We start from the raw sequence: 15,604 nt of genomic DNA, 5'->3' as shown, positions 1-15,604 counted from the left end.
AGGTAAAGGCAAGGCTACTGTATGTGGAATTTGCACTGCTGCTGTCTTTGTAGGTAGTAATGTGTTTTTTCTTCTTTGCACTACATCATATTTGAGTTATTATGTTCTATATTTGTGAAGTAAACACACCGTGCACTGTATGAAGGAATGTCGGAGTGTGGGAAATTTAAATACATAATGGAATTTATTTACTTCATTTAAGGATACACAAATAATTTCCCCAAATTCCACCAGGCCGTCTAAGTGGTGACTATGTGGCCAAAAGAGAGTAAAATAGGTTGTGATGTGCAAGCTTATTAATTTCTTTGTATCATTTCCATCCATCCATCTAGGTTCTTAACCTGCTTATACAGGACAGGATCACAGGCGAAGCTGGAGCCTATGCCAACAACCTTTAGGCACAAGGCTAAAAACACCTGGATACACACACGCACACTCACACAAACACGTACACAAAAAGAGGACGGAGCCAATTTAACAACGTCAATTCAACTAACCTGCATGTCTTTGGACTGTGGAAACACCCGGAGGAAACCCAGTAGGGATAGCATGCAGACTCCAGACAAAGCTCCACTCACACAGTCAAGGATTCAAATCAAGTAACCTTTATTGTATAACACTACCTTTTGCAGGTTCTTTTTCGAAAGTACAAAATGATCTCTGGCACAAACTCAGTAATCTTCCTCCACACTCTTCCAGGCAAGTGGCTTCTTTTAGGATAGAGCCGGCTGTACTTGTGGTGCCATAGCACTGAACAGCGGAAGAAGTATTACGCTATTACTCTATTCTCACAACAGTGCCCTCTGGAGGCACCTAAGGACCCTGACAGGGTTATCCTTCAGGACTGCAAATCCCATGGATCGCTGAGGCTGTCCAAACTGGGACCATGCCAGAGGTGCACTGCCATCTTTTGCACTGGGGAAGGAACTGCTATTGACAGACAGCCTCCCCATTTCCATCCATTATTGTTCCACCCCAACTGGGGATAATAACCAAGAATTATCCTGGCGAAGTTACGCTTCCATGTATAGTGTCCATCCATCACATAAGAACACTTGGATAATACACGTTTTTGTTAAAAATATTTTTATTTCTTGATGAGGGCTTTGTTTTTCTTTGAATTAACTTGTTTCAAGTAAAAGTCGGATGTTTCTCATTTGTTCAGTGCAAGGTGACGGTTCTTCAGCAAACTTGTGATTTTTTTCCTACTCCGTCTTTCTAATTTTTACAAGGGGTGCCAATAATAGTGGAGGACGCTGTGTGTTTTTATATATATATATTATATCCACACACACACACAGTTTTTTTCTATATACATACATACATACACTGTTTTTTCATGGTACTCTGCTGTTACCTAAAAGACAGGGCTTTTTTTCTAGAAAAGTGTGTTTTTTTCTTTTATGGTGTGTCTGTCTATTTCCTGTGTTTTTTTTCAGAAACAATTGTGTGTTTGATTTGGTGGTACAGTATATGATTTGTTGTATTATATTATTAAATATGATGCTATGTTTACTTTATATTATTTTTCATAACTTTTTTAAAGCATCACCTTGTAGTGAATGTATTGCCGGTTGACTATTTTTCAATTGACTTATGATGCTTTTTTCTAAGTGACTCCAAGGGTGGGGTTAACTAAATACTACTTTATGCTGGCTCACAAAGTGGCTGCTTAAGAAGAGTTATGGGAAATGCTTGCAAAATTCGCTTGTACTTTGAGTATGTGCATCACAAAGTCACTCGTTAATCACTAAGATTCATCATTTTCAGAAAACACACCCCAGATAGGCAGTGCCGGTGCTAGGTTGTTTTTATACCCTAGGCCAAGCTTATTAGTGTGCCAACCGACTGTTCAGTAGCTAACCCATGTGGTTCGTTTTTTTTTTGCCTGATTTGCCTTAATGGTGGTGCTGGCCCTGCAGACAGGTAAACAGGGCCTTGGCTGTTTAAGAATTTATACTGTATGCTAATAGGAAGATTTTGAAATCAGTCCTAAGATTAACTGGGAGGTAGTGCAAGGTCTTAAGAGCTGGAGTTATGTGTCTGTACTTTCTAGTTCTTGTAATGATTCTTGCAATAGCATTTTGAAATAAATGAAAATGGCATAAAGAATGACTTAAGCAGCCAGTGAATAACAACACACTGCAGTAGTCAATCCTATCAGAAATACATTAATTAATTACCATTCTGAATATTCAGAAAATGTCTTAAATTTCCATCATTTTTGAGCATGTTTTGGATAGTTTTGTAATGAATGTTTTAAATAACATGCTGGTGTTATTTAAGGCATTTCACTACTCAGGTTTCATACTGTGGATTATTGACAAGAAGTCATCCTTCCAATTATCATTGTTGTTATTTCGATATACTGTCATTTATAAGTAATGCCTTCCGATTATTAAATGCTAAAAAGGCAGCAATACATGACAATTTCAGATGTTAACATATTTCTGGTTACGAAGAGTTATTTCATCATTCTTGATTCTATTATTCATTTTCCAGGTTCCCTGATGTGAGTATAATGGATGTAGAGTTTCAACTGCAAGCACAGGTATGGTGGCAAATTCACACATTCACTCTGCTGCTTCATTTTAGAAGTTTGGTTTCCATGATTTACCAGTTAGGTGTGTATCAAGACAGGTCTGTAACCGTTTCCCATTGTCTGGTATTCTGCCACATCCTTAAAAGTGCCTAATCTCATTCAATGAAAGATATATTAGGTTTTAAATAAAACTTCCATGTCTTTCCAGGCCAAAACTGATTCATTTTCAAATCAAATGCATTACACAGACATACACTGAAAATCTGTTTTGATTATTTCATATAATTTTTATATATTTTTGGGCACTGAATTAAACAATGAAAACCATTTTTTCCATCACATAACTTTTTTCTTTTTTTACAAAACACATTTTTAGCTGGCAATTTACATTTTTATATATTTGCTGGGATAGGCACCAGACCTCCACAACTCTGCTCAGGATTAAAGCGAGTTTAGAAAATGGTGTGGTAAGGTTTTGCACTGTAAGAATTAAGTATAAATATTTTATGTCAATTTTAATATGTTTGAATTTAATATTTCATATTAAAATCTAAGTTTAAAGCTTTGAAAACCCTTTTAAGAAAATTAACTACAATGAGCACCATTGGTTCATTTGTGGGGACCTGAAAGTTCTTTGTATCTTATTGGGTCAGCAGTCAGGGCATACAGAATCCCCATGTGAGTGAGACAGCAGAACCAAAAATGTACTTTGGATTCTGTAGGAAAATAGCCAGATAGAAAGAAGTCACAGCCTGGTGCCAAAAACATCATCAGACCTGGCTTTATGGATCCAGATAAAACTGCTGTTACCAAAACTTCATATTAAGCTTGCTTTAATAAAGCAGTTTGTTAAAGCCCTATGAAAAGATAGAGCCTGTTTTATATTTTGTGCTGACGGTTTCCAGTTTTGTCTAAGGCCAAATCGAAAGAGGAAATTTCTGCCGAACCTGAGATTAGAAAACTGATTTCTGATGCAGAATTTGTTAGCTGACATGCAGATTAGGTGCATTGGCAATCCTAAATTGTCCCTAGTGTGTGCTTGGTGTGTGGATGCGTGTGTGTGCCCTGCGGTGGGCTGGTGCCCTGCACAGGGTTTGCTCCTGCCTTGCGCCCTGTGCTGGCTGGGATTGGCTCCAGCAGACCCCCGTGACCCTGCGTTAGGATATAGCGGGTTGGACAATTTGTTAGAGCAATGAACAACCTGGAACGAGAGACCTGAGGATAATTCATAAAAGGAGTTCTCAGGTAATATTAAAGATCCAAATTATAAAACAGCAAAAAAGGTATTAGCTAAGATCAAGGAATTAGAACATTCAAACAATCTAGACAAGAACAGGCCATTCAGTCCAAGAAAATTCGTAGTCTGAATTGGATTGCAACATGAGTCTCAAACATTCAGTTTTTGAATTCACATTTGGAATTATTCCCAAAATATCTTGGGAGTGGTGAGTGAATAGCAGGGCTAAAGATTCTATCAGGATATCAAAGACATGGTGAGAAGGTGCCAAGGATTTTGAGATGTCATTATAATGGCAGACTACTGCTGGATGATTCATTGGGGCGCACCAGAAAAAGTGGACAAACGGCACGCCATGAAATGAAGCTTTGGATTAAAAAAAAAGGCTAAGAAGAGACAGAAATCAGAGACGTTATATGTAAGTCATGAATATGTATTGTTTTCTTTACATTTAACAAAAAATTAAATCGACTAAATATTTTCGTGATAAATTGATTTAAAACACGTATACATTTATAAATTATGCAATTTGTTAAATTTTAATTACATTTCTTTTCAGTTTTGCATGTGACGTGATTAAAACATTTTTGCTGTCCTCATGAATACAAATAAAAATTACTATTCATAATCCAAAACAATTTTTGATGGGTTCAGTTTTGCAGACCTTTGTTTGCTTTCACATATTGGCGTCCCCTCGTCCATTTTGTGCACCATTGCCATTTGAGGAAGACAGAACCTTACCCCAGTATAAACGGACAGAAAGCATGAATGACTTTCTTACAGTATATTAAAATATAAATTACTAAAAATAGCGTGTATGAACTCCAACTAAATGACTTCTCGACAGGGTGTGTGTGTAAGTACAGCCATCAAACATACTGGCGGTTACTTTTAAAAACCCACTTTGTCTATCCGTAACTTTATTTATTTTTGTATCTTACTTATAAATGCTTCTGTTTACTCACCAACATACAATACTGAGTTACATTCTAAAGCCTCCCTATACGTCCCACCGAAAACCAAAGTGAAAGTGGAGTGTGTCAAGAGCTCGTGCGCGGGGAATGATTGGACGGAGCCACCTCCCGTGGGCGTAGTTAATAAAATATTGTCCAATTACCTGACAGCTTTCGTTGATTGACAACTACTCATTTTTAATGGTAGGTGGACTTTTTTGCGGCAGCCAATAGAAGCATTCTTAGTGATTTGGAGTGGCGGCATTGCGTATTGGAGGCGGTGCTTTATCCGGGCGTTCACCAATTAGCGGCGTCTGTGGTGTTTGAATGACGGCAGGTTGCGAAGCTGTTTGACAGTAGCTGTTTGAAGCAACCAGGATTGGTTTGAGGAAGCGAATCTGATCCGTGTGCCCAAGAGTCAGCGAAGGAAATCTGGGTTTTGGTTGTTTGCAGCTACTGCCTACGGTGCAAGAATCGCACCCACGGCTTTTGTCACTCAGAAGCAACAGCTGTAGAGATCCACATTCGGTGCTCGGTGGATTCCGACTGATCTGAAGATGCGCTCCATGTTGCTTTTATATTTCTTCAAACACACACAAAGTCAGTGTCACGCTTATTGAAGACGGATGCTTCCGCAAGATCGGCTTCGCTTTTGCAACCTAAGAAAGAGAGTCTAAGAGAGATAAGAAAGACATACGTTCTGAAACGATCTCAGTTTTTTTCTTTCCTTTTTTGCATTGCGGGATCTTTTTTGTGGATTAATAAAGAGACTGACTAGTTTTTTGTGCTTGTGCTTTCAACACCGATTGCTAATTTTTGGATTACTGTTTTACAACTACGGAAGGAAACGGATAATAGAGATGCGCACCTTCAAATGAAAAGCCTGAAGCAATTTGGAATTTAAAGCACTTGGATCGTGCAGTTAATTTTTTCGTGCGTTCCAGCCGCCTTTATGTGTATGTGGGTTTTCAAAAAGAAAAGAAAAGACACATCCATTAAACGACAGCCGGTGAAGTGGTTAATCACACAGGTACACGCTTTACGCGAAGACAGTGCACCCCTGCCTTGTCGGACGGGCATTTCCATGTCGATTGTGTGTGTTTCGTGTTCATTTCGACAAGGAAGCGCTGAAGTGTTCTAAAACCCCGCTTTTGACTGGACTGGAAAGAAGAGCGCTGCTACCAGTCATCGGGGCCGGGGCCATTCTGCGCGATTTGGAATAATTAGCCGATTGAGCCGCAGTGTCGATGTGTGAATTCAGACAGTGACACATGCTATTAGGATGGTACCGCTACCGGTAATGAAATATTAAAGTGTGCGGATCAGCTAATAAATATTTCGCCTGGAGCTCCTACCTCACGTCAACCACACTTTGATGTCAGTGTTAAGATTTGAGAAAATCGTTTTATGAGAATAATAAAGAAGAACCCTCTTAACAGAAAACCTGCCGTGCCCAGCGTGCCAGGACAAAACGGTTATCCTTGATGGCGGAGTTTGCTAAAAAGAACGGCGGCGTGTCATCGTCCCCGTTAACGGCGAAAAAGCCGATGGGGTTAGCAAAGGAAGCGGATGGAGAGACACGCGGAGGGCGCTCCGTTGTGAACGGGGTCTGCACGGCTACTGACGGCTCGGGATCTCCAGGCGCGCCGGCCAGTCCTGGGATAGATACGGCCAGTGGCAACCCAGGCGGAGGAGAGAGCAAGCCTAGCATCCCTAGGAGAAGCAGCATCATCAAGGTGAGACCCCCCCTCCTCCATCTTCATTGGTGGGGTGCGATCGTTACGTTAAGCCGTGGGGAGGGGCTGCTGAGCATAGGGGCGATATGTGAATTCTCAACTTTTGGGCTAAATCTCCACAGTGAGCTGAACTCGTCATAAATTTAATGTCGCCGATTGAGCCCTTCGTTCTTTTGGAATTACACTACTGTAAATACTTCAGTACTATTGTAGAGTCGCAAACAACTGCAAATGTCTTCTTATGTGTCCGTTTAGTGTAAGCTGACGTGAACTCGATCGTGGGTGTTGAGCAGGTATATTTTTTTCCGCCAGGTAGTACTCGAGGGCTAAAGGCGCAGTCGCACACGAAACAAAATAACCCCTTAAAGTGGTGTCGGAGGGAGGCGGCGGGACGTTTCAGCAATGAATTGCGTGCGAACATTTCAGCCTCAGAGTATCCACCTTATTGTTGTCTGCTCGAGTTTGTACCGTAGAGATGTTACTTCAGCAGCGTACCCGGTTTGTTCGAGATCGTGTCATGACAGGCGGTCTGTCATCCTGGAACATGCTGGGAGCTCTGGACTGGGAAGCTGGACGCTTGCTGAAATGGGCAGGGTGGTGGCAGGTTTAGCAGCACTGAGTGGTACGTGTTAGAGCGCGTTGAGACCCAGACGTTTTGGGGTCTTTTACAGTTTACTTGAAAATGCTTATATTTGTCTCTCTCCTATCCAGTGCCAGTAGTTTCTAAATTTTTACAGTGATTGAAATTTTAAATGTTATTGGGTATGATATTTCCTAGCTTACCTCAGATTTCAGGCACATACTGTAGTTGTTGACAGAAAAAGTCATTACTGTAGTGCTTTTACTTTACTATCACTTCAAATATAAACCTACCAAAGCTGTGCATTCTCAAACATATAAATGCCTTCTTATAATAAATTTAAAAAAACCGTGTCTGTGTGGGTTTCCTCCCACAGTCCAAAGACATGCAGGTTAGGTGCATTGGCAATTCTAAATTGTCCCTAGTGTGTTCTTGGTGTGTGTGTGTGTGTGTGCGCCCTGCGGTGGGCTGGTGCCCTGCCCGGGGTTTGTTTCCTGTCTTGTGCCATGTGTTGGCTGGGATTGGCTCCAGCAGACCCTTGTCACCCTATAGTTAGGGTATAGCGGGTTGGATAATGAATGGATGGATGATGTTATATTGTGGCTGAAAATTGTCAAAAGCCAGGTCGACTATATGAACAGCAGCTAAATAAATGATTTGTAAGCTAACTTTGGATAAAGCATTAATTAAATCCATATACATGTAGTTGTTTCTGTCTATCCATCCGTTTATTATCTGCCTTTTCACACACACAGACATGCACTCACCCACAAGCATATGGAGACAATTTAGAATCACCAATTAACCTGACGATACGCATCTTTGTGTGGAAGACAAATCAGAGGAATCCAGAAAAATAAAAAAATAATAATGCAAACTCCAGGCAGATAATGAACGCGCATGTGTATATATTCTGAGCAAGGGCTTGGTCGGGACTGCAACTGCACATACATTTTAACCCTAGCCTTAGCCATACTGAGATACTACTAGACCACCAATAGAAGGCGTTATACCCCTTTGCAATGGAAAGGTGGCCGGAACCTTTCAGAGGGTCCACAATTGCAGGAACGCCTACAACTGCTAGATGGAGTGCAAGCAGGATGGCCTGCCTCAGGAATTCCCTGCATCTTTCTCAGTCTTAGAAGGTATAGGCCTTCTCAGGAAGTAGCTCCAGGTCAAGACTTAAAAGTCTCCTCCAGCCATATGTCAGAAGTAAATGAAGTTCAAAGGTCTAGGATAGTTAAGAGTACAGGAATATCTAGCAGGAGAAAGAGAGGCCAGAGAGCAGGGAGATAGGACAGAAGGAGCGAGCGGAAGGAGATATGGCTATGTCTGTGCAGTAGACAGCCTAGTATAACCAGCATATAGTACACAGGCATGCTATCTATCTATCTATCTAGACAGCCCAGACCATTTTTAGTGTACCATGCAATGCATATGTCTCTGTTATATGCCATTTGGTATGGGATTCAGAAAGGCAGTGTTAATGTTTGTGATGTGCCATCTGTTGGAATGACAGAGACATATCAACCAGACGGGCACAAAGACACATATTCTTTTACTGAGGTAGATTATCTAATAACAAGTGGATGGTATTGGCTAAGATCTTGAACTATATGTTCTAGAATTGAGGACCATAGTATATAATGAGTTGCATTTGTAGTTTTTCCTGGAATTTTCAGAAAAGTATTTTGCATAATTACTGGGTATTCTTACTAAGCAGTATTTTTGTAATTAATCCACTTGCTTATGGGATTATGAGATATTGATTGTTAACTGTGTTTTAGTTCTCATACTAGCTGCATTTCTGATTTATATATCTTGAAATTTCAAGTCAGTAGTGGACATGGACATGAACATATTTATAAACATGGTGGCAGAGTGGGTTTGTGCAGATGCCTTACAGATTAGCGTCCTGGTTTTGAATCCCATGCCCAGTCTGATCACATCTTCTGTGTGGCCTTTTCTCCATGTTTTCCAGTTTCCTCCCGTATCTCAAAGATGTGCCTGTTTGGTGATCTGACTGTTCTAATCAGTGTGTGTGTGTGTGTGTGTGTGTGTGTGTGTGTGTGTGGACCCTATGATGGACTGGTGCCCCGCTCAGAGTTTTTTTCCTTCCCTTTGACCCTGAATTAGATTAACCTGAAGGACAAACATTTAGGAATATTGTTATACTATTATTGCATTGGTTAAAATAATTAAAACATACTTAGCAGTGAGTAGAATCTGTTTTATTATATGAACACATTTTGAGAGAATTCAGTGGAGTACACAATACAGAAATGTAGGTGCCATCCATTCCTATTCAGCCCACTCAGAGTGCACATTATTGGACATTTTTGAACTTTTCACATTGTGTTAGAGATGAACAAAGGCAATCTTTTTGAGTTTTATAAAAATATTTTATTTTTCAATAGGTTGCTAGACATGCTTCATTATTTTTGGATAGACAGTATTTGTATGTGACTAAATTCCAGGTGAAATGCCATTATTTGAATGCACTATGTATTATGAAAAAATTCTTGGGCATTGGGGCAAAGTGATGGCAGCACATGCTCTGACTGGACCGTCTGATACCGATTTCTAAATTTTCTGCAAGAATGAAATCCACTTCAGCTTTTTAAAATATGTTTACAGTGTTTCACTCAGCTATGGAGATTAGTTTTCCAGGAATGGAAATCATTTCTCACAGATCATCCTGTCACTGCTGATAACAGGTATAATAGACCACAAGTGTTGACGGTTGATCAAAGCTTTACTTTTGGGTGTAGCCAGCTCATCAGGATGAATGTATTAAGTTAAGTTGTTCCTCTGCAGAATTTCTGGTGCATTTGGGAAATGTTCTTGAGCTGGGGACTGGTAATGCAAAATATCTGTTTTAAGAATGTACTTTTAATAAGAAGTTTAAATTATGGCACAACTTTAAAAAGGTAAACTTTCTATTTGTTTCCAATGAGCAGGTAATTGACATGAAGTCATACCTCGACTGTTGCTAGTGCCATAGAGGCAGACCCTATTGGAGTACGTTAGCATTTGTACTGTTCAACCACTTACTGTTCAGATTTAACGCCCCCTCAAAGCTGGCCTTCTTCGTTCATTTATTTCATTAAATTGCGGGTTTACTGTACCTGTCTTTAGCCTATCATATGTACTGCAGGACTTGAAGAGCCAACACCTTGACCTCGATCAGGCAAGGACAGTTGCTGCGGACCGTAAAGCATGGAAAGGCATCTTGAGCAACGTCTGAAACCCTGTGGCATCTACAGCAGTCGTCAGCTAAGGATCAGAGAGAGAGAGAGAGAGAGACCGTCTTATAATGGACAGTAATAATATGTTTAATTTGCATGTGCTCTTTAGTCACCTGTTACTGTCCACTAGATAAATTTGTCCAGCAGACATAAAAAACGAGTGACCTGTAATATCGGGTGCTGAAGCAGACAGACATTTGAACACTTGCAGCATAATCATGTTTCAGCTAATGGTACGTGCTTATGGCCTTGCTTGATCATTGGATAGTAAGGGTAAGAAGACCCCACCCAGAGTGCTTCCCTCATTTCTGTTATATAATTGATAAACACTTTGCTTATTCAACTTAACAATGTTCATCATTCACACATATCTCATCTACAGTTGTTTAAAATGTAGCCAGTGTAAGATTCGGTCCCTGAACAGTGTCATTTAGTTCCCGCATCCCGACTTGGTCATATGTTTTGGGAATATCCAACTCTCAAGTCTCTCTCCGTCTTGATCTCCGTCCCATCCTTTTCCTGTTCTTCCTTTCTCCATCTTTTTTCCTCTCCTCTCTGTGCTACTCATTCTACTTCTGTATACTTCATGGGTGAAGGTGCTTTGCCTAATGACCCAAGGAGTATCAATGTGAAACAAGCTGAGCTTATCATGCCTGTGTGTTTAACAAGCAATCAACTTGTTTCCCCATTGAACACGCCACAGTCACACGGCTTCACAGTGCCATACACTGACAACCGCCCCCATCATCCTGAGCCGCACTGTTTTTAATTTGAAAAAATCTGCACTTCCATGAACCCCTAAATCGCTTTACCACACACAAAATCACCTTACGAGGATCTGTTCATAATGTTTTCAGAGCTTAGCAAGAAGTCACTATTGTAATCCTAAAGATAAAATGCCAGGGCTGCGCTCAACCCTTTTGTTTTATTTGCAGTTTTATCTTATGGAAAGAACCATTTTAACTGGAACTTTCTAATTGTAAATTTCTCTTGTTAAGGCTTGAGTTGAGTACCGAGTTTCGTGGATTGTTTTTGAAGCTCACCATTGTACTTGCTATATCATTTTCGTTTGGTTAATTGAGGTGTGCTGTGTGATAATGTTTTTGTTTCCAAATAAAAGGAATAAAGAAATAAAAGATGAGCTCCTATTCCACCCAACTGAAGCGATGCTACCTTCTTTTCATTACTGAGCAGCTGTCACAATTGGCTATCCTTCCAATATAAATGGTAAAGGGTGGTCCACGAAAAAGTGGCCCACCTCCACCGAGATGATTCCCGTCGCATCTGCCACAGGATAGGTGGCTGCGGTCATGTCGCCTGCCTTGTTTCCTTGCTGTCTGACCCCTGGAAACCACTTTTGTAGTGCCAGTGTACTGAAGCAAGATGGTGCGACTTGCCATAGTTCCTGCATATCTACAGTTAGGTCCATAAATATTTAGACAGAGACAACTTTTTTCTAATTTTGGTTCTGTACATTACCACAATGAATTTTAAATGAAACAACTCAGATGCAGTTGAAGTGCAGACTTTCAGCTTTAATTCAGTGGGGTGAACAAAACGATTGCATAAAAATGTGAGGCAACTAAAGCATTTTTTTAACACAATCCCTTCATTTCAGGGGCTCAAAAGTAATTGGACAAATTAAATAACTGGAAATAAAATGTTCATTTCTAATACTTGGTTGAAAGCACTTTGCTGGCAATGACAGCCTGAAGTCTTGAACTCATGGACATCACCAGATGCTGGGTTTCCTCCTTTTTAATTCTCTGCCAGGCCTTTACTGCAGCGGCTTTCAGTTGCTGTTTGTTTTTGGGCCTTTCTGTCTGAAGTTTAGTCTTCAACAAGTGAAATGCATGCTCAGTTGGGTTAAGATCAGGTGACTGACTTGGCCATTCAAGAATTTTCCACTTCTTTGCTTTAATAAACTCCTGGGTTGCTTTGGCTGTATGTTTTGGGTCATTGTCCATCTGTATCATGAAACGCCGCCCAATCAATTTGACTGCATTTAGCTGGATTTGAGCAGACAGTATGTCTCTGAACACCTCAGAATTCATTCGGCTGCTTCTGTCCTGTGTCACATCATCAATAAACACTAGTGTCCCAGTGCCACTGGCAGCCATGCATACCCAAGCTATCACACTGCCTCCACCGTGTTATACAGATGATGTGGTATGCTTTGGATAATGAGCTGTTCCACGCCTTCTCCATACTTTTTTCTTGCCATCATTCTGGTAGAGGTTGATCTTGGTTTCATCTGTCCAAAGAATGTTTTTCCAGAACTGTGCTGGCTTTTTTAGATGTTCTTTCGCAAAGTCCAATCTAGCCTTTCTATTCTTGAGGCATATGAGTGGCTTGCACCTTGCAGTGCACCCTCTGTATTTACTTTCATGCAGTCTTCTCTTTATGGTAGACTTGGATATCGATACGCCTACCCCCTGGAGAGCGTTGTTCACTTGGTTGGCTGTTGTGAAGGGGTTTCTCTTCACCATGGAAATGATTCTGCGATCATCCACCTCTGTTGTATTCCGTGGATGTCCAGGTCTTTTTGTGTTGCTGTGTTTACCAATGCTTGCTTTCTTTCTCAGGATGTACCAAACTGTAGATTTTGCCACTCGTAATATTGTAGCAATTTCTCGGATGGGTTTTTTCTGTTTTTGCAGCTTAAGGATGGCTTCTTTCACCTGCATGGAGAGCTCCTTTGACCGCATGTTGTCTGTTCACAGCAAAATCTTCCACATGCAAGCACCACACCTCAAATCAATTCCAGGCCTTTTATCTGCTTAATCAATAATGACATAACAGCGGACTTGCCCACACCTGCCCATGAAATAGCCTTTGAGTCAATTGTCCAATTACTTTTGAGCCCCTGAAATGAAGGGATTGTGTTAAAAAAATGCTTTAGTTGCCTCACATTTTTATGCAATCGTTTTGTTCACCCCACTGAATTAAAGCTGAAAGTCTGCACTTCAACTACATCTGAGTTGTTTCATTTAAAATTCATTGTGGTAATGTACAGAAAGAACCAGAATTAGAAAAAAGTTGTCTCTGTCCAAATATTTATGGACCTAACTGTATGTCTGCTATTCGGGAGCATTTCCCTGATGAAAGGATTATTAGCAAGGGTTTATGGCCACCGCGATCACCTGACTTAACAACGTGTGACTATTTCTTGTGGGGTCATTTAAAGGGCTGCATGTGTGAGACAAATTCGCCGACTGTAAATGAACTGAAGCTGAACATTGAAAATGCGATACAAAGAATCGATCAAAGAGTGTACATGAACATGGTGAAGCGGGCACAGAGATGTATTGACACACAAGAAGATCACTTTCAACATCTTCTGTAAATGTGAGTACCAAATTTGATCATTTTTCTCTTCACCACGTAATGCAGTCGTCTCGGTGGAGGTGGGCCACTTTTTTATCAATAGATATACCTGAGCCCCTTAGGTATTATTTATTAAATCCAGTCATTGGAAACAAAATGCAGGCACCCATTCCCTTTCTCTGTAACACTGCATTTAATTAAATTACATACAAATCAATAACCCTCTTGCAAAGCACTGAATTAATAGCTATCCATCCATTGCCTAATTTGATAATCCAGTTCAGAGATGCGGAGAGTTTGTGTCCATTGTGTCCATCCCAGCAATCCTGACACAAGGTGGGAAGCAACCCTGGGCAGGGCATAAAAGAGTAGCCACCCAGTTAACATGTGTTACCACAAAAATGTATTGTATTCCAAAATATATCTTTGAGCCAGTCACCTCTTCAGTAGTGCGACATGTTACATGGAAAAAATTAAAAACAAACTGAGGTGAGTGCCCATCCTTCCTGAGATGGCTGATCAACGGCTCAGCATGCAGCTCCACTCATTCGTTTCTGCCTGTCTCAGCTTTGTCTCCTTGTATCGAGTCGTTTTGAGTGAAGTGCTTAAAATTCACACATCTGTCTCACCTACCCAAGTTTATACTATGTAGGTGCCACACGGGATGGGCGGACATCCCGGCTAGGAAAGGAAGCAGACTCGGAAGGAAGAACTGGACGGGCAGCCCCTATAAAAGTAGAGATATCACTAGGGAACTGTTATTCCCCCTGCACTCTAGATGGCAGCAGTCCCAGATATCCACACCCAGTGGGAAGCCAGCAGGGCATGCCGCCAGGAAATGTAGTCTGGCAGGGCAGCCCTGCTGGAGTAATGGGGTGCCGCAAGAGGGCATTGCAGGGAAACAGGCTCCCTACTCTGATAATGGACTTCCGTGTGACCGGGAAGTACTTCCATTGGGCAATCGCCCTGGCACCGGAAATACTCCCGGGTCTGTAATAAAAGGGACCACACTCCCTTATTCAGGCGAGTCGGAGCTGGGTGGTAGAGAGGCAACACTTAACTAGAGGAGGGCAGTGTGGTGTTGAGAGAGTATATTGTGGAGAGAGAAAGACCAGTTTTTTGTGCTTTGTGTAACACTTTTTGGAGGTATTTCAAATAAAACCTTCATTTATTTGGATAAAGGACTGCTTTTTGTGATCGTGTCGGGATTTGCGCAGGCTGTCACCCGGGTGTCCATCACAACTGATAGCATTGGGTGCAAGTTAGGCTTCAACCCTAGATAGAATGGCAGGCATCTTTATTGAATGTTTGGGCACATTAACCACGCTGTCTGTTACAGTGGCTTTAATGGCATAGCCGGTTGGTAGAGCATACAGTCCTGGGCTGACTTTGGATGTTCATGTCATTCATAATTCATTTTAAATACCCTGTTCGTGAATATTTACAAATATTGTACAGTGAAGAATTAATTTAAATGTACCCAGTCATTTATTTTAATAAACCCCGGACTGCATCTTAAAACACTTTAAACCCAAACTCACAAAGAAAAGATGTAAGAATTGCCTGCTTCTGGAATGAAATGGGATTCATGGAAAGCTACAGATGGCTTTTAGTCAAGTTGAGTATTTGTCAAAGGTAAGGGTGATGAGGGGATTACTCTAAGGCTGCAGTTCTGAAAAGTAGAGCTCATAGAAAGAAATCCATAAGGGAATCCTTAGAGAAGAGAAATCCTCGCTGAAAGCTGTCTATCTGTGACACTGGTTTGTCTCAGCATTCAGACTGAAAGCCGAAGCCCACTTCATCTCCGTTTTAATTACAAATTGACATTTTTCTCAGGCATCTGCAGCAGGGGTGCAAAGTGTGCAGTTTGTCCCTGGGCTGCCTACACACCATAGAGGCTTACTTATGGCAGGCAACTGGGCGGGGAGGCCCAGTGAAGGAGGACCACACCTATTGTACTATCGAGAGGCGACCCGTGCGC

At 41.1% G+C, this 15,604-nt stretch overlaps 1 protein-coding gene across 1 annotated transcript in view; it reads left to right on the top strand.

The window, feature by feature from the left end:
• Positions 1-5,081: 5,081 nt before the first annotated feature.
• LOC114664188 (inactive phospholipase C-like protein 2) overlaps positions 5,082-15,604 on the top strand; it is a 448,834-nt gene continuing 438,311 nt past the window's right edge. The window contains exon 1 of the mRNA XM_028818196.2: positions 5,082-6,468. Within this exon, the coding sequence (XP_028674029.2) occupies positions 6,217-6,468 (252 nt within the window). The 5' untranslated portion in view covers positions 5,082-6,216. The remainder of the gene's footprint in view (positions 6,469-15,604) is intronic.

This window comes from Erpetoichthys calabaricus, chromosome 13 (genome assembly GCF_900747795.2).
Source record: "Erpetoichthys calabaricus chromosome 13, fErpCal1.3, whole genome shotgun sequence".
Taxonomy (NCBI): domain Eukaryota; kingdom Metazoa; phylum Chordata; class Cladistia; order Polypteriformes; family Polypteridae; genus Erpetoichthys; species Erpetoichthys calabaricus.
The sequence above is the reverse complement of the archived record's forward strand: the minus strand, read 5'-3'. Positions and strand labels throughout refer to the sequence as shown.